General features: G+C 47.7%; 1 protein-coding gene across 1 annotated transcript; it reads right to left on the reverse strand.

Annotated features, from left to right (window-relative positions):
- Positions 1-2,535: 2,535 nt before the first annotated feature.
- On the reverse strand, positions 2,536-24,222 carry LOC118620073 (transmembrane emp24 domain-containing protein 11). Its single transcript, XM_036247085.1, has 5 exons — positions 24,099-24,222; positions 12,505-12,605; positions 4,338-4,463; positions 3,521-3,667; positions 2,536-2,751 (listed from the first exon to the last, which is right to left on the reverse strand). Exons 1-5 carry the CDS (start codon positions 24,220-24,222, stop codon positions 2,602-2,604), a joined length of 648 nt encoding a protein of 215 aa, XP_036102978.1. The 3' UTR covers positions 2,536-2,601.
- Positions 24,223-25,148: the final 926 nt, after the last annotated feature.

The raw sequence follows: 25,148 nt of genomic DNA on the forward strand, positions 1-25,148 counted from the left end.
CCCCCGCGCCCCGCGCCGCCCACGCGCCGCCCACGTGACGCCCACGTGAGGCCACGACGGGGGCTCCCGGGAGCCTGCGCCTGCGCACATGGAAGCACGCGCCCTGCGCCTGCGCACCAGAGCCTGGGCCGCTCCCGCCAAAACCCTGTCTGGACGGTGCTCGGCTCGAGGGCGCGCGTGAGTTCGCCGGCTCCCCGCTGCTCTGGCTGCGCGTCCGAGGGAGGAACACGTCCGAGGGAGGAACGAGGACGACGGGAATCCTGCGCCCGGCACTGCAGCCCCAGCGACTCTCCTGTGGGGCGGGTGTCGCAGCCCAGGCCCCGCGAAGGCGCCGTCGGGACACTGCCTCAGGGTCAGGTGAGGCCGCCGTGCAGGGCCGGGTCCGCGGGGCCTGGGGTGGCCAGGTGTCCCCCCTCTGTGGTCCTTCCATAACGGGGTGCAGGGGGAGGGCCAGGCGGACCAGGCCGGCACACGGGGTGCCCAGAGGGACCGGACGGGCGAGGGGGAGCTGGGGGATGAGGGCTGGAGGACTGGAGCTGCGGACGGGGAGCTGGGGGTCGGGCATGAGGATGGGGGGCTGGGGATGGGGCTTGGGGTCGTGACCTGGACCGAGGACCAGGTGGGCCGGGCGCCGCCACCTCTAACGCGCAGGTGCAAGGGCCTGAGTGGGGCGCCGGGGCGTCTGCCTGTGTTCCGGGGTGCGGGAGTTGTCTGGCACTGGGGCGCAGAGAGGCGGGGAAGCCCTGCCGCCCGGCCCTCCGCAAGGCCTGCTGGGCTGCGGGGAACACCTGCTTGGGCGGGGGCTCTGTGCGGGGAAGTTGTGCTGTCCCCAGGAAATCGGGAGAAGCCCGGTCCTGCTATGGCGGTGACTTGTGGGACGTGGCTGTGATTCCTGGGACTTGGCTGTGAATCCTGGGACGTGGCTGTGACCCCAGATGATGCTGTGACCCCTGGGACGTGGCTGTGACCACAGATGATGCTGTGACCCCTGGGACGTGGCTGTGACCACAGATGATGCTGTGACCCCCCGGGACATGGCTGTGACCCCAGATGTGGCTGTGACTACTGGGACGTGGTTGTGACCCCTGGGACGTGGCTGTGACCCCGGGGACGTGGCTGTGACCACAGATGATGCTGTGACCCCCGGGACATGGCTGTGACACCAGATGTGGCTGTGACTACTGGGACGTGGTTGTGACCGCTGGGATGTGGCTGTGACCCCGGGGATGTGGCTGTGACCCCAGATGATGCTGTGACCCCTGGGACGTGGCTGTGACCACAGATGATGCTGTGACCCCTGGGACGTGGCTGTGACCCGAGATGTGGCTGTGACGCCGGGGACGTGGCTGTGACCCCAGATGTGGCTGTGACCCCGGGGACGTGGCTGTGACCCCCGGGACATGGCTGTGACCCCAGATGTGGCTGTGACTACTGGGACGTGGTTGTGACCCCCGGGACGTGGCTGTGACCCCCGGGACGTGGCTGTGACCCCAGATGTGGCTGTGACTACTGGGACGTGGTTGTGACCGCTGGGATGTGGCTGTGACCCGAGACGTGCCTGCTCCAAGCTGAGGTGTGCGTTCCGTGAAAACGACACCCGCATTCACAAAACCTCACATGGAAAAGGAGTGCAGTAACAATTGGTGCTGGTTGTATGTTAGAGTGGTGACTGTTTGATGTAGTGAGTTAAATGTGTCACTAGGGTTGATTTTGCCCCTTCTTAAAATCTTTATGTGGCAGCCAGAAAATCTGAATTTTGCTTACGTGGCTGAGACTTTATTGCTGTGGGAATGTGCTCACTCATGCCAAGTTTGAAATAAACTGATGAGGCACTTACCTATCAAACTCGGGCTACATTGTCAAAGCAACCTTTTATCAGTGTTAAAATTCTATAACTTGAACTTCAACCACTGATGTCTGAAATTGGAAAAATACAGTAATCTTCTCAACATTATCGACAGGTTCTTGGAAACTGTGGCTAAGCAAAACAACAGATAACAAAACTCATTTCACCTGAGGCCAATTGACGTAACAAGAGTTAAGTTCCCACAGCATATTCCTGGCAACAAGAATATCACCAAACTTCTAAATAAAGACCCCAAATGCTTTTCATGTTACTCACTGAAATAAGTAAGCTATACATACATTTAAGAAAGATTAATAAAAACAAGTAAGATCGTCATTTTCCAACCTGCTTATTGTAATTCAGGGTCACAGGTGGCCAGTCCATCCGATAACTGAGGCAAAAGGCAGGACCCCATCCCAGACAGGACACCTTTCCATCATAGAGCCGGTCACACTCACGCCCACACTCAGACTGGGACAGTGTGGACCCGCCATTCACCTCACATGTACATCTGTATGCATCGTTGGGATAAGGGAGGAAACCCCCACACACACATGGGGGAACGGGTAAATCCCAAAGATGGTGGTCCCAGCTAGGAAATATCTTTTTTTTTCTTCATCAAAAGTGATAAAATGACGTTGAACAAAATGATGTTATTTGAAGACCTCCCGTAATACACACTTATGAATGTACTTTGATTTATTAATTCAAACATTATGCAAGTTAGCAGGTAGTTATTTGTTGTCATTAACATTTTAGACAAGCTTCTTAGCTATAAAGAAGTCTTTAAGGTACTTCATTTGTAAAATTCCAACTGAGATAAAGATTAATGTTTGTGCAAAAGCCCACCATAAAACATTGCTATTTGTGTCTTCACTGGTCATTCGAAAGTTTTCTTCACGGTCCTGTACAGAAGAGAAATAGGCAGGTTTAGCTTTAAAGTACGAACTGCATGCATTTGAGGGGAAGGTGCCCTATGCACTCAAGGTGTTTGGTGTTTCCCAGTTAGCATCTTATACCAAAGTGTCACCTCTGATTTTCTAAGCCAGGTGTGATGTTCGCAAAGATGAGGAGTGAGAATCAACCTCGTAGGACATTTTTGTATCTTGGTGTAAAATATCAGGTATTTGGTCTATTACTTTGCACATCTATCACTGTTAAGCAAAGTGAACATTACCCAGGAGTGATAGATTTTCGTGGCTTGAATCCTTACTTTACCTTAAGCTGGGCACTGTGTCAGGCACACCTGCCTCATTTTATTTCAGATAAGGAAACCGAGGCCTAGACATGACACAAGGTTAGTGAGTGGTAGAGCATGTTTGAGCCCACCTCTGACCAGAGTCCACTGAATGCAGTGACCCGGAAAATGCATGACATCACAGGAACAAAATTGTGACTTAGAAAGTGGGCATACTGAGCCCCTTCAAATACATGGGTTGTGTTTGGAAGCACTTATTTATTCATTCTATAAGCTCTCCCTCCACAGATGAGTGGGCAGTGGCCTGCAGTCCCACAGACAGAGTGCGGGGTTGGCCTTACCCCTCACCCCGAGTGCCCACACAGTCTGGCTCAGAGAGACCAGGGAACAGGCAGTTTATTCTTTCCTTGGTTCAGGGACTTTGCAGAATTACGTTCCTGGCAGGAAGAGAAAATGAGCTGAACGGGCACACTGACCCTTTGGTAGTTTTGTTCTTTGACTATTTGCTCAATTTGCTCAATTAGATGTTCAAGCTTGAAGCTAACTTCATTAACTTTGTCCTTGGCTTGAGCAATGGCGGCATCGAGGTCATGTTCTCCAACGCGGATGTCTAAGTGGATCCGCTGTGGAGACAGTGAAAGGAAGAAGTGTGTTTCTGAAACAGCTCTACTTTCCCTTCATTTTCCCTCCCCGTGCCCTCAGTTCCTCCTTCCTTTCCCCCCTTTTCAAGAGCAGGCAGCCCCTTATTCTCCTCCCTTTTCCCTCACTGCCATTCTGTCTGTTTTACTCAGCAGTCTTCTTTGTAATAATCACTGAGGGTCCTTACACCTTCCTGAACATCAAATTTCCTATCAGGCAAATGTGTTTGGTGCTGAGAGTCTGATTACTCTCCACAGAGTTTCTTTACACACAACTGAGTTTCTGATGCTAAAGTACAAATTCTCCTTGTTCATTCTCAGCACATTGAGGAAATAGCCAATCACCATCCACCATGAAGAGTTTTATTTATTGGAATTCCATTACTAATTCACCCTCAGCCCTCACTTGTTTTCAAGCCTGAATAATCACAGTTCTTTTAACCTTCCCTCACGGTTCTTATTTTTCAAGCCCTTTAATCTACTTTGTGGCACTCCTTTGAACCCCCTCCAAGCTCTCCAGCTCCCTCCTTGGTTGCTGTGCAGGACTTTAATAAGTTTCTAGCCCGTCCGGGTGTCATGGCTCTGCATACCGATGTCATGCCTGAATAGTGCCGACACTGGGTTCATCAACAAGGACGTGGAGGCGGGTACTTACCAGCTTACTCCCTCCGAATGACACAAGCCTGGTGGAATTAGATTCTAAGCAAATGATGTGTTCGCCAGGTGAATGGGAAGTAAAATAGAATGTTCCTTGTGGGCCGTATAACTTCGACAATAATACCTAGGATTGAGGATTTCCAAGATCAAGTTTATTATTCTCTAGCTGCCATTCTTAAAAGTAAATCTCTCCTGTATATTTAGTAAAAATTGTATACCTCCTAAAAAAGAAATCATATGGCCAGTAAACAAGAAAAATATTCAGACTTGCTAGTAGTAAAAAAAAAAAAAAATGCAAACCACAGAAGGATATCTCTTGTTTGTTACCAGGTTGGCAGAGATTTAAAAGTACCTGAGGACAGTGTTGAGAAATACTATCCCCAAACACCGTTTTGGGAGTGCCAATTGAACAAGCACTCTGGAGAGCAGTTTGGCAATGTGTATTGAAAATTAAAATGTATATAGCCATTGACCCAGCAGTTCTCCATATTGGAATGTATCCTATAGAAATGCACAAGTAGATAAAAGTTATACATAAGAGGATATCCAATGTGATGTTATTTGTAATAGCACAATTGCATTGTAAAAAGTGTTTTTTTTAATCCTCATCTGAGGATGTTTTCATTGATTTTAGAGAAACATTGATGTGTGAGACAAACATTGATTAGTTGTGTCCTGTGTATACCCCAACTGGGAATCGAACCCATAACCCAGGTATGTGCCCTGTCTGGGACTCAAACCTACAACTGTTTGTGTGTGTGTGTGTGTAGGACAACGCTCAACCAACTGAGCCACCTGGCCAGGTCAAAATTACATTTTTGAAATAACTTGGATACCTTTCAGTGGGGATTGATTACATTTGGGCAAAGCCACATAAAGAAACATTATGTAGCAATGAAAGAGAATGTTATACCCACATCTGTACTGAAGGTGCCACCACATCCTCTGGTGGAGCAGTAGGTACAGGGTCCTCTTTCTGTGAAAAGGCATCATGTGCAAAGCAAGCATGCACATACATGTTTCTGTGTGCTTACAGGAGGGTCTGAAGGACACACAACAAATGTTAGGTGGTAATACTTGCTGGGGGAACTTTGATTTTCTGTTTAATTTCAGTATTGCTTGGAATTGTAGAAATAGGTATAGGACTTCCAGGCTGGCATATGAGGAACTTGGAGATTGTCATTTTGTCCTAACAACATGTAAAAAGCTGCACAGAAAGAAATCACTTCTCAGATCTGTCAGAGAATTAAGGTCACAGGACAAACTACTGCCTCCAAAGTTGGAGAGACAAACAATCAAACACAGAGAACACAACCTGCCAGAGGAGAACCTCTGTGGGAATCAGTGCTGGGCTCCTTTTACCCATTACATCGTGTCCCACTTTCAACAACAACTACAAGGCAGAAGACACCATTTGAAGAGACAGAGCTAGCATCAGACTTAGATTCAGACATGCCAGGATTATCAGAATAGGAATTTAGAAAAACTGTGATTAATAGGCTAAGCACCGTAATGACAAAAGTATGTTGGAATGGATGGGCAATGTAGGCAGAGAGATGGAAACCCTAAGAAGGAGTCAAAAAGAAATTCTAGAGATTAAAATGCTGCAGCCGAAATGAGGAATGCCTTTGATGGGCTCATTTGTCGACTGGACACAGCTGAGGAGAGACTCTCTGAGCTTGAGGATAGGTCAATAGAAACTTCCCAAACTGAAAAGCAAAGATAAAAAAGACTGAAAGAAAAAATGGTACAGCATATCCAAGAACCATGGGACAACAACAGAAAGTGTAACCCACACAATGGGAACACCAGAGGGAGAAGAGAGAGGAACAAAGAAATGCAACAATGACTGATGACTTCGTCCAAATCCATGTCAGATGCAAGCCACAGAGCCAGGAAGCTCAGAGAACACCAAGCAAGATAGTACCAAAATGACTACTCCTAAGCATGTCACAGATAAAACCCTGAAAGAAGCCAGAGGAAAAAACCCCTAGCTGTAGAGTGAGAATAAGAATTATGTCTGACTTCTCCTCAGCAACCATGGCTACATACATTTTAATTTTCAATACACATTGCCAAACTACTCTCCAGCGAGAAGAGAGTGGGTGATACAGTGTTGAGAGAAAGAATACTCGCCAACACAGAATTCTATGTCCTGCAACACCCTCCTTCAGAAGTGAAGGGGAGTAAAGATTTTTTCCCGACAGACATGGAAGGACTTTGTCATGGATAGACCTGCCATGCAAGAAATGCTAAAAGAAGTTCCTTAGAGAAAGAAAATGATATGGGTCAGAAACATGGACCTGCATGAAGGACAGAGAGCAGCAGAGGAGGAATACGCAAAGGTAAAATGAAAACGTTTACTTTTCTTCACCGATCTAACACACAATGGTCTTTCTTTTCAAAACAACAGCAACAGTGATTATAATCTGTGTGTAAGTGAAATGAATGGCAGCAGTGAGGTGGGGGATGGGAAGGAAGAATTAGGAATAATTATTAAGGCACTTGCCATACCTGTGAATTGGTAGGATGTTGTTTGAAAGTGGACTTGGATTAATTGCAAATACTAGGGCAACTACTAAAAAAAAAAAAAAGTTAAAAACTTACGTGCTAAGAAATGAATTAAAATAGAATCACAAATATTTCAGGCCACAAAAGAGAAAAAGAGTGGAAGAATAGAACGGAGAACAAGGACAGTGAATGGAAAACAATATCAATGTGGTCAGTGTCAACCCAACTGTATCAATAATTGAATCTCAGTGGTCTAAGTGTACCAATTAAAAGACAGAGACTGTCAGAGTGGCTCAGAAAACAAGATCTAATGATATACTGTTTGCAAGAAACCCACTTTAAAAAAAGTCATTCAGCCCTGGCCGGTTTGGCTCAGCGGTTAGAGTGTAGTCCTGCGGACCAGAGACACCCGGGTTCGGTTCCCGCTAAGGGCACTTACCTCAGTTGCAGTTTGTCCCTGCCCTGGTTGGGGTCATGTGGGTGGCAATTAGTCGATGTCTCTCTCTTATGTTGATGTTTCTCTCTCTCTCTTCCCCACTCTCTCCCTTCCGCTCTATCTGAAGAGCTCTATTTGAAGATAAATGCAAAAATGTCCTCGGGTGAGGATAAAAAAACAAAAATAAGACATTCAGATTAAAATGAACTGGTGGACAGAGATGTATGCCTTAAGTTTACCCCAGTGTGAAGGAGGCTGGAGTAGGTTACTGACTTCTGAACAGGGGAACCAGGGATATGGAGTCACAGAGCAATGCCCAGTGAAGAGGTCCATTTCCCAAGGACTCGAGCATGTAACAGAACATCGAATCACCTGAGGCAGAAACGGAAGAACTGCAAGACTACTTGGATGGCCAGAGACATCAGCACGCACAGGTCCAGCTGACAGAAGGTCAGTGAGATCTCAGTTGAACCCAACGGCACCGTCAACCACTGCATATGACTGACACCTACAGACCACTTCAGCCAAAGTAGCAGATGATGTTCTTCCCAAGCTCAGGTGGAACAGTCACCAAGACTGACCGCACTCTGGGCCGTGAAGCACATCTCAGCACATTGAAAATCACACACAAGTGTCTGCTCTCAGAACACAATGGAGTCAATGTAGGAATTAACACAGAAAGGGGGCCGGGAAGTCCCCCAATATTTAGATATTGGAAGTATACTTCTAAACAGCACATGGGTCAAGGAATAAATCATAAGAGAGATTTTAGAATATTTTGGACTTGGAGAGGATTCTGAAAATGTGTGGAGTAGAAAGCACCAGGAATATGTCTCCCCATCTAGACAACAGTTAGTTACAAAACAGTCCTTTCTACAAATGGTGCTGGGACAACTGGACATCCAGATGCAAGAAATGAATACAGACATAGACCTTAACACCTTTACAAAAATTAACCTGAAGTGTGTCATAGATGTAAATGTAAAACAAAACTGTAGAGCTCCCAGAAGATAATATGGGAGAAAATCTAGGTGACTGTGGGTTTGGTTATGACTTCTCAAATACAACCCCAAAGGCATGACCCAGGAAAGAAATAATGGAGAGACTAGACTTAATTAAAATTTACAACTTTTGCCCTGGCCGGTTTTGCTCAGCGTTTAGAGCGTCGACCTGCGGTCCAGAGAGACCCGCATTCGGTTCCCGCTAAGGGCACATACCTCGGTTACAGTTTGTCCCCGGCTCTGGTTGGTTATGCGGGTGGCAGCCACTCGATGTGTCCCTTTCATGTCGATGTTTTGCTCTCTCTCTCTCTTCCTCTCTCTCCCTCCCACTCTACCTGAACAAAAAATGGAAGAATGTCCTCAGGTGAGAATTTAAAAAAAAAAGACATACAGCCCTAGCCACCAATGCTCAGTGGTTAGAGTGTCAGCTCGCAGACTGAAGGGTCTTGGGTTCAATTCCTGGTCAAGGGCACATACCTGGGTTGCGGGTTCGGTCCCCAGCCCCAGTCGGGGCGAGTGTGGGAGGCAACCAATTGATCTCTCTCTCTCTCTCTCATATCGATGTTTCTCTCTCTCTCTCCCCCTCTCTCCCTTCCATTCTCTAAAAATCAATAGAAAAATATTCTTAGCCAAGGACTAACAACAACAAAAAGACACACAGAGGGCAAATGAGCATATGAAGATGCTTCCCCCCATCATATGTCATTAGGGAATGCACATTAAAAATGAGACCCCCCTGCCCTGGCCAGTAAGAGCGTCAGCCAGTGGTCCAGAGAGGCCTGGGTTCGGTTCCCGCTAAGGGTACATACCTCAGTTGCAGTTTGTCCCCGGCCCTGGTTGAGGTCGTGTGGGTGGCAGCCAGTTGATGTGTCTCTCTCACATCGATGTTTCTCTCTCTCTCTCCTTCCCTCTCTCCCTCCCGCTCTATCTGAAGATGAATGCAAAAATGTCCTCAGGTGAGGATAAAAATAAATGAATGAATGAATTAATTAATTAATGAAAATGAGACCCTTGTGAGAACAACAGGAATCTGGAACACTGATCCCACCGAGTGCTGATGAGGACACAGATCAACAGGAGCCCTCAGCCACTGCTGGAAAGGCAGGACTTCAGAAGACAGCTTGGCCATTTCTTACAGAACCAAACACACCGCCCTGGCTGGGCAATTTGGTTGGAGCGTCGTTGAAAAACCAGAAAGGTTGTGGGTTCGATTCCTGGTCAGGGCACGTATGGGAGGCAACCAATCGATGTTTCTCTCTCTCTCTAAAAAATCAGTAAACATATCCTTGCGTGAGGATTAAAAACAGAACAAAAACTAAACATACTCTTACCATATGACCCAGCAGATATGTTATTTATTTACCTGAATAAGATGGAAACTTATGTCTACACAGAAGACCTGCACGTGGGTGTTTGTAGGAGCTTTATTCACAATGGCTATGGAAGGATGGGCAAATACGTGCAATCCCTCCAGACAAGGGAATGTTATCCACACCAGAAGGACGTGAGCCATCAGGCTGCGGAAAGACAGGGAGGGAACGAGGTCATGTTGCTAAATGAACGAGCCAACCTGGAAGGCTGCACATGGTGTGGTTTCAGCTATGTGATGTCCTGGTAAAGGCGAAACTGTGGCGACAGGGAGAGGGGCCATGTTTGCCAGGGATTAGGGAGGAGAGGGGGATGCCTAGGCAGGATTTTAGGGGCATGAAATGCTCTGTGTGATATGTAAAGGAAACGTGAATGTAAACCATGGGCTTCGGGTGGTGATGTGTCTGTGCAGGTTTACTGACTGTGATGAATGCACCGCCATGCTGGCGGGGGGGTGGGGGCAGAGGAACATGAGAACTGTGATCCTAAATCGGCTCTAAAAATACTCTATTAAATCATTGAAATGCAGGTGGATATTACACATAGAAAAAGTCAATGACTATTCTTTTTTTAAGTCTTTCATTTTGATATGCAGGAAATTAAAGGATCTTGCCGTGTGCATAATTCTCTTCAACAGACTGTTGATTGGGAAATTTTATTAACTAAGACTGCATTCAAGCGTTGGATTTTACAATTGATTTCTAATATTAAATGAGTAACAAAGAATTCTTCTCTGAAGAAATATTGTGACTGCTAGTTAGCTGTTTCATTCTGTTTCTGAGCTTTGGCCCCATGTCGGGCTCTCCTAGTCTGCTTCCAGCGTGACTCCAATCAGCACACATGCTCTGAATGCCTCCTAGTGTGGCGCGTCGGGAAAACCACGCACGGGTTTAAATCTCACTGTCGCTTGAAACTTGCTCACGATGAGATCTATATGTCATTCAACCTCATGGAGCCCCAGATTCTCTCCTACAAAGTGGACTAGGAATAGTGGATGTGGAATAGTGAAAATAGAGCACGAAGTGCATGTTTGCGTGGCACACATGTGTCATGGATGTGGTCTGCCCTGCTTATCCTACCAGCATAGTGTTCTCTTGGGCTGTCAGTCCATTCGTGGGAATGGGTACATGATCAGGGGCAACTTGGAGCATCCCACACCCCTGACACACTAGCCCAAGTGGGAACACAGTCCTTGTGGACTCACAGGACTCTTAGCTTGTAGGAAATGCTGTGACTAGAGCCGTTTCTGGTCACCTTCCAAGTGGGGTCCTGCCTGACAGTGAGGCCTGTGGGTGAGAGCTTTGTCCCTCCCAGTCCAAAAAGAGGGTTGGGTGTTTGCAGAATGAATGAAAATATTTCTCCTTTCTCCAAGAGGGGGTGCTGTTTCATGCAGTTGTATTTTTGAAGAACAAGCCTCTGTCTTAATACCAGTAAACAGGTTTTTCTGTGACAGTTTTTAGCCCAACTAAGATTTGGGTTCTGGTTTTAGTAAATCCTGGAGGCATTTCCAGATTGCTCATGAAGGACTATTGGAAAAGAACAAGAGACCTGGGCTTTGGTATCACTGGACAAGGGACATGGAAGGTGGGGTGCAGGGAGGACAGGTTAATGAAGTTGAAAAAAGGGTCCCAGCGGAACTGTTATGAGAGAGGTGCCGAGTGTGCCAGGGAAGACCGACACAAAGGCAAGAACTAAGTGTCCTGTGGTCCAGCTGGAATGGGCTCCCCAGGACCCAGCTCCAGTCTCCACGTGAGTAGAGGTATCATGCATCTGCCTGAGCTCAGGCCCGGGTATCACCTAGTTTTCATGAAAAGGGGAACATTGTCCTGTCTGCGTCAAGTGCCCTCTCCGCACCAGAGAGGATCTTGTTCTATAAGGCTGTGCTCCACCACCATCCTGCACCCCATGAGCACATCCCAGGACACCTCCAAGTCCAAAGGGAAGTGGTTCCTGCAACTGTTTGACTGATGGGACTGAGCAGGTCAAAGTACCTTGGGCTGGCATGGTCAGGAGAGGGCGTCTGTCATACACATTGTCCAGATGGGAAAGCAGAGGATCAGAGCAGGCAAATAACCTGCTCGAGACTCAGCTCATAGACAGCCACTAACATGGCTCTGACTGCAAACCCATGTTTTCTCCACTTGATCACAGTGCCTACTGCTCATTTGCTGACTCCCAGAGACCAGACAGACCCAGAGGCTGCCAAGCACTGGAGAAAGCCCCTGCCAGGACGGACGGGGATATGTCCTGTCTGCGGGGATATGTCCTGTCTGGCTCTCATGCTGGGATGGGGTGGGGTGTGGGGGGCCGTGACGCTGGCAGAGCAGAGGAAGCCTGGCCCCTGCAAAAGCACTGGGACTCCTTGGCCCTGTGAGCCCCTCTGCCCAGCAAGCCCAGCAGCCCTCAGTTTGTATCGTCTTCAAACTTTCGACATCCAGCATCAACTAGACTAGACATACACATCTTCCACGTCTATGTGCAGGGCCTTTGTTCAGGGTCTGCATGTTAACATTGCATGTGCTGGTCAGTGAGTACTCACACAGAGGTTTAAGTGTTTGTGGGGAGCCTGGCCAGTGAGGCTCAGTGGTTGAGCATCGACCCTGTACCAAGAGGTCGCCTGTTCGATTCCCAGTCAGGGCACATGCCCAGGTTGTAGGCCCAATCCCTAGTGGTAGACGTGCAGGAGGCAGCCAATCGATGTTCTCTCTCATCGATGTTTCTATCTCTCTCTCCCTCTCCCTTCCTCTCTCTAAAATCAATAAAGAAAAAAAAAAGTTTGTGGGGATACATGATGCGTGAATTTTAGCAAGTAAAAAATTTTAGTAATAAAACATAAAAGAATGTTTTACCTCCTCATTGTAAGTTGTAACAGTCACAAACAGCCCCAAACCAGGAGCAGATTCAAGGAAGTCCTGTCTGACCATGTCCCATTGCTGTATCTTGAAATCCCCTGTTTTAAAAGCGTAAGTGTAAGAAATAGTTATTGATGATCATAGATACATGAGCTTGCATTTTTTCATGTACCCAAATCACAGCATCTTGCTTTGACAGTCCATACCTCGGTGAGTAGGTCACACAGCAGAGCCGGAAAATGGGAACATGGAGGAGATCTGAGCCCTTGGTCCCGACTCACTCTTGTCTACAAGTCCCTTCACTCTGAGCCTGAGTTTCCTGCGCGTGCACCTTTTCCCTCAGCACCACCTGTACCTGTCTCTACCCAGGGAAAGGTCCTTCTGTGTAGCTTTCCCCGTGTAGCCTCCAAAGTACGGTGAGAATGAAAAATAGCTGACATTTACTGAACATATCTAGCAGTGCCTTATATATGCCAGGTACTGTGTGAGCATGTGACATTCATCATCTCATTTATTCTCAAAGTGTGCTCTCAGGAGAGTATTTTTATTCATTGGTTCGTTCGTTCGTTCGTTCGTTCACCGAGTCCTTTGACAAGTATGTAAGGAGCATCTTCTTTGGCAATAGCGCTATTCTAGGAGCTGAGGACAGAAGTGAATAAAACAGTGTTTTTGTCCACTGGAACTTCCCTACAGGTAGAATCAGACAAGAAGCATACAGATGGGCCAAGTTGGAGGTATTGCTGCTGAAAGAAGCAGGTAATATATATGGTGCTTGGGGTATGCGAGTACTACGTGGGGAGTCGTTTGCACACATTTGAGCTAAGACCTGAAGAAATAGGGGAGTAAAAAATATACAGTTTTGGCCCAGCTGGTGTGGCTCCATGGTTGAGCATCGACCCACGCACCAAGAAGTTGCCGGTTTAATTCCCAGTTAGAGCACATGGGGATTGAACCTATAGCCTTAGCATTTCAGGACGATGCTCTAACCAACTGAGCTACCCAGCCAGGGCCCTTAGATAATATTTTTATGACAGTTTTACACGTGATGAAACTGAAGCATAGAAACAGTAATTTGCTGAAGGTTAAATACCTAGCACATGGCAGAGTTGGGGTTCAGGCCCAGTCGGTGTGTGCCTGTGTGTGTGTGTGCGCGCGTGCGTGCACACCTTTCCCTCAGCACCACATGATGCTGTCTCCACCCAGGGAAAGGTCCTTCTGTGCAGGAGCATGTGCAGAGGTCCTGGGCAGGAGCATGCTTGGGTGTTTGAGGAACAACCGTGTGGCTAGAGCAGGGTTAGCGGGGAGAGAATGGTAGATGAGGTTGGAAGTGCAGCAGGGGCCAGACCAAGGAGGGCCAAAGGATCATTGTAAGGATTTGGGGAAGCAGTTGGTTAGAGGAGTGAAATGTTGTGGTTTTCATTGTGAAAGTTTTGTGTGGAGAAAAGAAGGAAGAAAGATTGAGAGTAGGAGCCGGGAGGCTGTTGTCGTCGAGGTGGTGTGGACCAGGTGCTGGTGGTGGAGGCTGTGGAAAGGGCTGGGTTCTGGATTGTCATCCCTGTTTTACAAGTTGGAAATCAGTCTTAGAGAAAGGCACAGCCCAGATCAACTTAGAAATAAGTTGCAGAGGCAGAATTACCACCGAAGTCATCTGCTTCCAATGCCCAGAACTGCCTCCCTGGGAGGCAAGAGGACAGCCCCTGACAGGGGCCTGAGGTGGGAGCTTCACCCATATGCCTACTGTAGGTAGGGGTAGCCTCAGAAAGTGGGGACCCCAAGAGAACATTTTCTGGGTCAGAAGGCTGCAGCAAACTCTGAAGCCTGCCTGGGCTCCGAGTGACTGGGGCAGAAGCATCTTCTGAATATATCTGGCCTCTCCTCTTCAGAAGTTTGCTAACTATATACAGCGTATACTCTATACTTTCAGAATGGTCCACATAAGAATGTTTTTTGAGAAGGTTATTGATGGTTCTGGAAAAGATGAAGCAAGACTGTTCAACCCTATTCCTCCTGCTAATTCCAACGGAAAGCCCTGGGCAGCTGTCATAAGACTGAAGAGGGGAGAAACAAGCTCCTGGCTAGAGGACCTCATGACTCAGAGCATGACTCAGCAGGCATTCGGTTTGTTTTCCCCACACATACATGTCCTTGCCTGGGAGTTGGAGCAGTGTGCAATGGCAGACCAAATCTGAGAGAGAGGAGAAAGTGAGAAAACCCGCTCCAGGAACATCGCTCTCTAGCCAGAGGATTGGGCACGGTAATCCTGCAGGATGGAAGCCCTCTAAGTATACCTGCCCTGCTCCCGATGGAAGAAATTGCACCCCTCCCCACGGGACACTGCTGATAGGAGATAGGTCGAGCCTGTCAAGATGCCCACCTGCACTGAGAGGAAAGTAGTGGCAACATCTCTCTCCAACCTCAAAGAGCTGAGGGCGGATCACAGAACGGGAGCTGAGAAAGGGATCTTTAAGAGCGTGTCTGAAGTCCTGCAAACACTTCGGAGCAGCCTGTGCATGTAACCAACCAGAATCAACATGGCAGAAGCATCCACCTGTGGTGTGGAATACTGCCTGGTCCCATGTTGGCCAATGTGTAGCACACACAGGGTAGACCACAACAGTAGTGCAAAGTCTCAGAAAATTGAACTGACATCAGGGAGTGTTCTGGATCTGAATGTGTTGACCGCCTGCTGAAGCAGAATAATTAAGTGGATTTCAGAGTCATACACTGTACTCAGAATGTACAGGGTGCACTACAGGATTATTCACTGTACCAAGAACCAGGAAAAGCTCAATTCAAATGAGAAAAGACAGTTAACAGACACCGACATTAAAATGACATCTGACAATTTTAAGCAGCCATCATAAAAGTGCATCAATTAGAAGTTGGAACACCCTTAAAGTAACAGAAAAATAGAAATTCTCAGCAAAGAGTAGAATATAAAAAAAGAAAACATGGATACAGAAGAGGAAAAAAAATTTTTAAATTGAAAACTTACCGAATGGACAATAAGAGAGTATAGATGAGAGAAAAGAGTCAGTGAACCTGAAATTAGATCAACAGAAATAATAAAATATATTCAATGGAAAGAATAGATAGAGGGAAAAGAGACCCTTGCCCAGCCAGTGTGGCTCAGTGGACTGAGTGTCCTCCCATAGACTGAAAAGTTGGGTTTGATTCCTGGTCAGGGCACATGCCTGGGTTTCGGACTGGATCCCCAGTAGGGGGCGTGCAGGAGGCAGCCAATTGATGTATCACTCACATTGATGTTTCTATGTCTCTCCTTTCCTCTCTTTAAAAAAAAATCAATAAAAACATATAAAAATTTAAAAAGAAAAGAAAAAAAGAACCTCATGAACCTATGGGACAGTAATCAAAGATCTACAGTTTGCAAGTCCCTGAGGAGAGGAGAGGTACAGTCTTGCCTCAGAGATGTCGCAGGTTCAATCCAGACCAGCGCAATAAAGTACATATCGCAATAAAGTGAGTCACATGATGTTTTGGGGGTCCTAGTGCATATGAAAGTTACATGTGCTATACTGTAGTCTGAATGTGTAATAACACATGTCTAAAAAAAAATGTGTACCTTAATTAAAAATACTCTATTGCTAAAAATGCTGACGTCATCTGAGCCTTCAGCCAGTTACAGTCTTTTCTGCTGGAGAGTCTTGCCTTCAGTTTGTAAAAAATGCAACATCTGAGAAGCTTAATAAAGCAAATTGGAAGAAAGGATGGCTGAAAACTTCCCAAAATTGTTGAAAGAAAGAAGCCTACGGATTGAAGAGGCTGAGTGAACCCCAAACAGGATTAAACTCCCTCAAATCCATCACCAGATATATCATGATCAGATTTCTCAAAGTTAAAGAAAAAAACATATAGTTGGCCCTTGTTTATCGCTGTTAATCAGTTCCATATTGTACCACAATAAATGAATTTCCGTGAAGTAGGATTCTTTTTTTTTTTTTTTTTTATCCTCACCTGAGGACATTTTTCCTTTTTTTTGTTCAGATAGAGCGGGAGGGGGAGAGAGGAAGAGAGAGAGAGAGAAACATCGATGTGAAGGGACACATCGAGTGGCTGCCACCCACACGACCAACCAGGGCGAGGGACAAACTGCAACCAAGGTACATGCCCTTAGTGGGAACCGAACCCGGGTCTCTCTGTACTGCAGGCTGACACTCCAACTGCTGAGCCAAACTGGCCAGGGTAGGATTTTTTATTTATACACAGTCGTCCCTCGGCACTTTGCACTTCGACTTTTGTGGCTTCACTCTATTGCGCTTTTTTCTAATATAGAAGTCGAAGTGTGAAGTGGCAAGGGACGACTTTATGTGGAAGACAGAGCAAAACAGTGTATTACTGGTACAACAACGATTTGAATGATGGCAGACTTCTCATCGGAAACGTGGAGGCCAGAGGAAGTGGCATATTCTTCGAGTGTTGAAAGAAAAGAATTGTCACAGAATTTTATGTCCATCAAACACATTCTTCAGAATAAAGGCAAACTATTCTTAGATAAAGGGAAACTAGGAATTTTTCCCTAGAAAACTTGCTTTAAAATAATGACTAAAGAAGTTCTTCAAACAGAAAGAAAATGATAAAGAAACGTGAAATATCAGAATGAAGAGAGAACAATGGAAAGGGTGAGTATCTTGGGAAACTGTAATCTCTTTTTTAAAAGTAGTTTGACAGTTTTTAAATGTCTGACACTTGAAAGCAAAAAGTATATATAACATCTGATGTGGTTCTCAACGTATATAGACATAAAATTTAAGACAACTATATTGTAAAGGGTGGGAAGGCAAAGGGAATTAGGGTGGAAGGTCATACATTCCACTTGGAAGGGTAGAATATTGATCCTCCTAGACTGTGACAAGTCGGGTATGTGTATTGGAATCCCAAGAGCAACCACTAATAACAACCATACAAAGAGATAGCGTGAAAAGTACTACAGATGATGCAAAGTGCAGTATTACAGAACATTCAGGTGACCCAGAGGCAGGGAGGGAATGGAAAATGGGAGCAGAACCAGACCTAAATCCTGGCATGTCAGGAATTACATCACATGTGGTAGGTGTAAACGGAGATCAGACAGGGGTGGTAGAATGGATGTTCTCAATGACCCAATAAATATATGCAGTCTACAAGGAAGTCACTTTGGATATAATGCTATAGGCAGGTTAAAAGTAAAATTATAAAAAGATACATCATTCTGACATGAGTCAAAAGAAAGTTTGAGAGGCTTTGCAGTGACCAGATAAAGGAGACTTCAGAGCAAAGAAAATTACCAGTGATAAAAATAATGATCACAATGACAGTGATACAGGGTCAGTCCACTAGGAAGACATCACCATCCTAAATGCGTCAAACAATAGAGATTCAAAACACTGAAGTAAAACAACAGAAAGGAGAAATGGACTATTATGGCAGGGATTTCAACACTCCCCAGTAATCGATAGAAACGCTAGGCAAAGTCAGCAAGAAAACAAGAACAAGCAGCACCGTTGACCTGCAGGACCAACTTGCCGATGGGAGAACATTCCCCAGCAGCAGAACATGCGGCGTGCTCACCGCTTGCTCTGAGCAGCTCTGGTACTGATGTTCTGGAGAAAAGCATACAGCCACTGTGACCACCTGGAAGCCTCTGTGGGGTTTTCCCATTCTCCAAACAGCTGGTTCATACTGGGTCCCTTCCGCAGCCCACCCCACCTGAGATGGTTACCTGGCCTCCTACAGACAGCATCTTTCCACCACTGAGTATGCTAACCCTGGGCAACTCACCCACTTCTGCCTGCCTCTGGTGGGAGTGGTCAGGTGTCCCTTCCCTGCTGGTGGCCCCTCTCACACCCCTCTGGACTTGGCTCCTGTCACTCTCCCACACTTGTTCACACCTGGCTCTTGTCGGGGTGCCAGCTGTTCTGGTTGTCATCCTGTGCATGCCTGCTAAGATTCTGGGGCAAGACGGACATGCTGTGCCCTCTCCCATGGGCCTCGGGGCCTGGCAGCAAGTGAGGGCAGTGTTTGGCTGTACCGTAGAGGCTCTTAGAGCCTCTGTAAGGATTTGTGAGATGAGTGGAAATGCCCCCAGTTCAGGTTCAGTGGAGGGTTTTGGATGACTGTCAGTGGACCCTTGTACTTGGCACAAAGTCTGAGTCATCAGAACAAGTGAGGTAGTTTCTGTTTGCTTTCACCAGGATGCCCTAGCCCCTGGCCCCCTCGGTAGACGGGGAGCATGGAGGGAGATGTCATGCCCCTCAGCTGCCACCAGATGGCGGAAGAGAAGCACTGCTGGGCACAGCCTGGAAAAGCCAGCCTTAGGGTGTGGATGGAACAGCGCAGCTGACGCAGCAGGCACAGAGCAGGGACTGGCTGCTCCTGGGGTTTCTTCCTGATGGCCAGACAGCAGCAGGGGTTTCTGGCTAGGAACGGACACTTGGCAAGACATTGAACTGCATGCCTCAGTTTCCCCATCAGTAAAACCAGGATAATAAAGGCATGTACGTCTCTTAGTATGAAGAGTGAGTGAAGTCCTGGCCTGGTAGCTGAGTTGGTTAGAGCATCATCCCAGTACGCCAAGGTTGCGGGTTCGATACTGGGTCAGGGCACCTACAAGAATTGACCAGCGAATGCATAAAAGAACAAATCAATGTTTCTCTCCCTTCCTCTCGCACTCTCTTTTTCCTCTCTCTCTAAAATCATTCAATAAAAAAATAAAATAAATAAGTGAGCCCTGGCTGATATGGCTCAGTGGTTAGAGTGTCGTTCCTCACACCAGAGAGTCTCGGGTTCAATTCCCAGTCAAGGGCACATACTTGGGTTGAAGGTTTGATCCCTGGCCCTGGGTAAGGATTAACAACAACAAAAAAGTGAATATTTGTAAGCTGCATAACATAGAACTTGGTAGATTGTAAGCACTACGCAAGCACTTGATAAATACTTCCGGACATTATTATGGGCTTTCAACGTGCAGCATTTTCTGTGAGGCCCCTTGACTCCCACAGCTCTGTAAAGCTGTACACCAATCCCCATCGTCTCAGATGAGGGGCCTGAGGCCCCAGGGGCCAAGTGACTTCTCTGGAACCATCAGACAACAAAAGGTTGAGCAGGATGGAAACTTGGCTTAGTTCCCAAATCGAGGGCCTGTGCACTCACCCACAGTAAGGGGCTTTACGCAGATTGCGGGCTGGCTTCACTGCCCAGGTGCCTTCCTCTGGGTGTCCCCTCGGTGGACACTGGCTGAGAGCTGGGCGCACGCAGACCCATTACCCCAAGCACAGACACCCTTCCCAGCCACGTGGACGCGCCTCTCCTGGTCTCTCATCCACTGTGTCAATGCTGCGCAAGTGCTTAGCCTTGTCCTGTGACCCTGATGTGCTTGAACTTCTCCTCCTGACCCTGGTCCTGGAGGCTGGAAACACGGGCCACTGGAGTTGGTATTAGAAAAATAAAATGCATTCACTGTAGGAATTTTAGAAAGTAAAAATCCCCTCTAGGAGTCTTCTGTATTTGGCATGGTCCTTCCAGGTCTTTTTCCTATAAGTACATGTTATATAAAATATATAAAAATGAGATCATACTGGTCCTATGAACTGTAACTTGATTTCTCTGCCTGGTTTTGTGTGACCATCTTTCTATGTTCTTAAACATTCTCCTATAACCTAAAGTGAGGTCTGTTCAGAGCTGAGAAAAAGTTGAGAGCTGAGTGCAGAGCTTTGCAGGTGTGAATAGTGGGTGGCCCTGCAGTGGGGGTAGGGAGTCAAAGACCCAGTCATCTGGTTGACTGCTGGTGTGACCAGGGCATGGAAAGCAGCCGCTACCAAGTGCCTGTGAAGCAGAGTGACCCCTTTTAGAATCCTGCAGGTTCCCCAGGGACCCTTGGCTTCCTACAACCTCTGGGCTTTTTTGAGACAGCATGTAGGGGAGGGCACTGAGGTGCTGTGTGGCTGAGAGGTGGTGTGTACGCTCATCATGCATCATACATGCACCGTCAGCGCATAGTTCACCAATTATTGCACCTGGATCACCCTGATCAAAACGTAGTCAGCATCCCAAACACCCTGCCACTCACCCCACCCCCCCTACCCCCTGCCAAAGGCAACCACTGCTCGACTTCTAAAGACAGGTTAGTTCTGGCTGCGTTTGAACCTTATATAAGTACATACATGCTTGTGTCAGCATCTGATCAACCTGTGCACATGGGGCCCGTCTGCTGCCACGTTTCTCTGCACAGGCAGTTGTTTGGGTTTACGTTGGTCTGTGGATGGGCACTGAGCAGGGGCTGGTTTTCTGCCATGAAGGTTCTCACGTGTGAGTGCAGGTTGCATTTCTGCTGGGAATTTGATGCTTGCGTGGGTCCCAGGTGTGCCCTGTCGTGGAGGCCTGGGCCCGAGCCTGCAGGGCTGCTGTGCACGTCTGCTCTCTCACTTTGCATTCACAAGTGTTTTATATGTTATGAAATATATAACATGTACTTATAGGAAAAAGGTCTGGAAGGACGATGCCAAATACAGAAGACTCCTAGAGGGGATTTTTACTTTCTAAAATTTCTATAGGGAATGCATTTTATTTTTCTAATACCAACTCCAGTGGCCCGTGGTTCCAGCCTGGAGGACCAGGGTCGGGGGGAAGGACAAGCACATCAGGGTCACAGGACAGGGCTGAGCACTTGCGCAGCATTGACACAGTGGATGAGAGACCAGGAGAGGCGCGTCCACGTGGCTTTGTTCAGTGTTCCCCTGAGGACAGATGACCCAAGTAGGTGGTCTCCTCTCTAGCAAGGTGTCTACTTGCCTCCCCGGTTTTTCTGTCCCAGCCACAGGGACAATCCTCTGTGCTGCTGTGTTGCTTCACATTCATTCTCAGGTCCTTGTCACGTTCTCACTGAGGACAGATGACTGCAAGTGCCAACCCTTCCCCAGTCCAGTGTCAGACACCGCTGGGTTGCAGGCGAGGTGTTGAGAGACTGAGCCACCTCCCGGGCGCAGAAGCACTTTCTGGCCTTGAGGGCCATGGTGGACACCGTGTGTGCCCCTCGTTACCGGCTTTGTCGTGGCCTGTGTGACCTGCCCCAGCCAGGAGCCAGCGAGTGGTGAGGGAACAGACACCCAGCTCCTTTGCCTGGAGGTGGGACAAACCCTGTGGGTATCTCATCCAACTACTTTTTCATGTTTTTTAAAGTCATGATAAAATATATATAACAGAATTGACCGTGTTAACCATTTTAAGTGTGCAGTTCAGGCACAGTAAGTATAATTGTATTGTGTGACCCCATCATTTCCAGAACGTTTCCATCCCCTTAACAGAAACTGTCCCCATTGAAGTAATATCTGCCCCGGCTCCCAGTGAGCTCTGGTCTGCTTTTTGCTTTTTGCATCTGCCTATTCTGGGGACCTCGCATAAATGGAATCAGACAGTGTTCGTCTTTTGTGACTGGCTTGTTTTACTGAGTGTCATGTCCTCCAGGTCCATTCGTGTTGTAGTAGGTGTCAGAATTTCTTCCTTTTCATGGCTGAGTCATATTTCATCGCATTTTGGTTATCCGTTCATCTGTCAATGGACACATGGGCGCTCCCACCTTTGGGCTGCTGTGAATGATGCTGCTGTGAGTGCGGGTGTGCAGACAGCGTCCTGCTCTCAGTGCTTTTGAGCGTCTCCTTAGAGCAGATGTGCTGGGTCGGATGTCTGCACCATTATCCTACGTTCCTGAGGTCCCAGGCTCATCTGAATCGGGCTTCACCTGAACCCTCCCCTCTCCTGCTGCTTTCCCTCTGGTCCCTGGGAGCAGCTCCTTCATGAATCTTGCACTTGAATCCTTGTCTCAGGCACTGCAGAGAGCATCCAACCTTGGACACCCCAAGGCGTGGTGTGGTCTTCTGCGAAGACACGGATGGGAGTGATGAATGATAACAGCCATTCTATTTTTCCTGCCTCCTAGTCCCTAATAAGTTTTGCTCTGACTTGAAAACCACAGCAACCCTGGTACATAGCAGAATGCAAGAGTCCTATCTGGGACTTTTGGAAACGAACAACTAGGAGCAAATTCATGCGTTCAGAATTCTAATTATGCCCTGGCCGGTGTGGTTCAGTTGGTCGGGCATCAACCTGAGCATTGAGAGGTCCCAGTTTGATTCTCCATCAGGACATATGAGTTTCGAGCTCGATGCGGGATGAGGAGGGGGTAGACTCCATGTCCATGGGCGACCAGGACTAAGGAAGCTCCTGACCTGGGGTGAGGACCTGGCCAGACAGAGACCTGGCTGCATTTGCCCCTGCCTCAGGCCCTCTAGTGGGTCAGGTGATTCTGCCAACGAGTGTGTCCTGGGCCAAGTCCATCCAACTGGTGGGCCTCAAAGCAGCAGGTGGGGTTCCTCTTACTCCTCCACCACCCCTTCAAATGCAGGCTGAAAAATTCACAGGTTACTGGGAAAATGGTCACTTGTCACAGAGCTCTGCACCGGACTTGGAGCATCCCTGAGGTGTGAAAGTTGAGTCAGGGAAGGCTATGGCTGGCCGCCTACAAGCTTTACAAATATTAATTCAGTCATCTTCACAACCAGAAGAAGTAGGTGTCATTATTATTTTATCCTGTTTTACAAATGGAGCAGAAAAGTGAAGTTACTTGCCTGAGGGCACTCAGTTACTAGGTGGCAGAGCTGGCACCTGAACCTGTGTGGTCTTGTTCATGCTCTACAGCCCCAAACACAGCCTTTTCCCACAGTGACCATGGCAGTGGGGGCTCTGACACCACCCACGCTTCTCTGGGTGTCTCCTTCACAGTCTACTCGTCCCCAAAGTTCAGCTCACATTGCAGTCTACTCTTTGCCTCTGTGCTTGGTCCTGCATTTGGCTGTTTGCAGGACAAGCGTGAATCTTTGCAGCTCCACGGTGAAGGCCAAGGAAGCAGCAGCATTGAGCACAATCACTGGACGGCACGTTGGACACACGAAGGCCTGCTCAGCACTGACTGAGAACCACTGGACTAGCATCTGCTTCTCTTTCCCTTTTTTTGCCTGAAATCAGGGCATTTGATGTCGATTCTGACTCGAATGTTGAACATACTGGATTTTCTGTGCAATCCTGAGACCCTGCCCCTTGCTCCTTTCTCAGCAGGCCGGTGAAGCTCACTGTGTGGGGCACTGGATTTGGAGAGTGGGGTGAGCAGAAGTCCTGTGACAGTGGCAGGTTTTGTGAGCACAGCCCCCACCCCCACCCTGGGGGACACGGAAGTTTGGAGACCATGTGCATGTCTGCTATTTTCCCCATTTTATTGGACCCGCCAGAGCCTCACATGTCTTCAGAGAACTCAGCCATACTTAGCAGAACTAATAGCATCAGAATCTTTTACTGAAGGAAATCTGACAACCGGAAACACAAATCAAGCTTAGATTCTGTGGTGTGTGTCTGTGTTTCCTGTTTATGAATTATGCAATTCATTCTAAAACTATTTCATGCTGGGTTTGCATGACTTGATAAACTTTTTCAAGAGAAAACCACACGGCTGGACACTCACTGCCCAGCAATGTACACTTCAGTGGTTGGCATGAGGCCACAGCATGTCAACCTGCATTTAACACTCGACAGCACATTCCACCCACCTGTGATCAGCGTGTCACTCGGGATGTCTTCTATGATGCATTTCTCCTCTCGTTCCCCCACATGGAAATAAAAAGCAGTTGAGAGTGAGATAGAGAAACTTGAAAGAAATGTCAGCACTTGCATTTCTGTGGCTCTAGCCGCTCCGGTGGCTCTTGTCTGGAGTGAAGCAGCTGCAAGTGATACTGCTTATCCAGTGTTTACATTTCCTTGGGTATGTGTGTGGATTGATTTGTGTGAGAAGTGCCACAGGATGGCTGCCCTTGGGCAGGTGACTGCTGCAAGTCCCAGGGAACTAGACATCTGAACCGTGGAGCCTTTCCAAGCATGATGACATCAGGATGCCTTCTGATCCCTTGTTTTTAAGGATTTCGAAATGTTCTAGTAGAATGAAAGACAGAGCGGGCCTGGAGGAAACTGCGAAGTGCCAAGCCCAGCAGATGCCCATTGACCAGACCCACAGGGCCATTTTCTGGTGGTCTCCGCTGCCTGGCGGGAGGTGGGAGGAAGAAGCAAAGCCTGTGTCCTGGGGTTGAGAAGGAGAGGAGGGGAGTCCAGAGCAGGGAGATGGGTGTGGGAAGGCAAGCCGGTGTGGAAGTGTGGCCAGAGGAATGAGCAGGTTGCTGAGATGGGACGTGCTGGATTCAGAGGTGGTGGCAGCCTGAGTGTAAGTGAGGCCTGGCCCTGAACGAGATTCAGTCTGTTTCCTCATAAAAAGTTAGTTCACCCAGTGTGATCCATTAGGTCCTTTTAGTTCTGGCATCCAGTGTATTTTTTAAAGCTTTTGTTCCTATATGTTTATAGACCCAAAAAAAATTACAGACACAGTACAGAGAGGTCCCACATGCCCATCACCCAGCTCCCCCCAATGGCGACATTTCATGTAACTGAGAGACCACGTAACTGCAGCGTGGAACCGCAACGGGACGTTGCATTTTCTTTGAGCATCTTTAGAGAAAGATTTTCGTCTACTAGGTCTTCCATCGGGTCTTTTTCAGGGAAGTTTTGTTGATTTGCTCTTTTCCTTGGAATGGATCATAATTTCCTGTTTC

Source organism: Molossus molossus, unplaced genomic scaffold (genome assembly GCF_014108415.1).
Source record: "Molossus molossus isolate mMolMol1 unplaced genomic scaffold, mMolMol1.p scaffold_m16_p_1, whole genome shotgun sequence".
Classification (NCBI taxonomy): Eukaryota; Metazoa; Chordata; class Mammalia; order Chiroptera; family Molossidae; genus Molossus; species Molossus molossus.

What these genes read in the sequence shown, in the direction of transcription:
- LOC118620073 (XM_036247085.1), bottom strand. Translation starts at nt 24,222, where the DNA reads ATGCAAGTGCTGACATTTCTTTCAAGTTTCTCTATCTCACTCTCAACT. An exon ending in TTACAACTTACAATGAGGAG is followed by an intron (nt 4,464 to 12,504) that starts GTAAAACATTCT and finishes CCTCAATCCTAG; the next exon opens with GTATTATTGTCGAAGTTATA. An exon ending in CATTCGGAGGGAGTAAGCTG is followed by an intron (nt 3,668 to 4,337) that starts GTAAGTACCCGC and finishes CTGTCTCCACAG; the next exon opens with CGGATCCACTTAGACATCCG.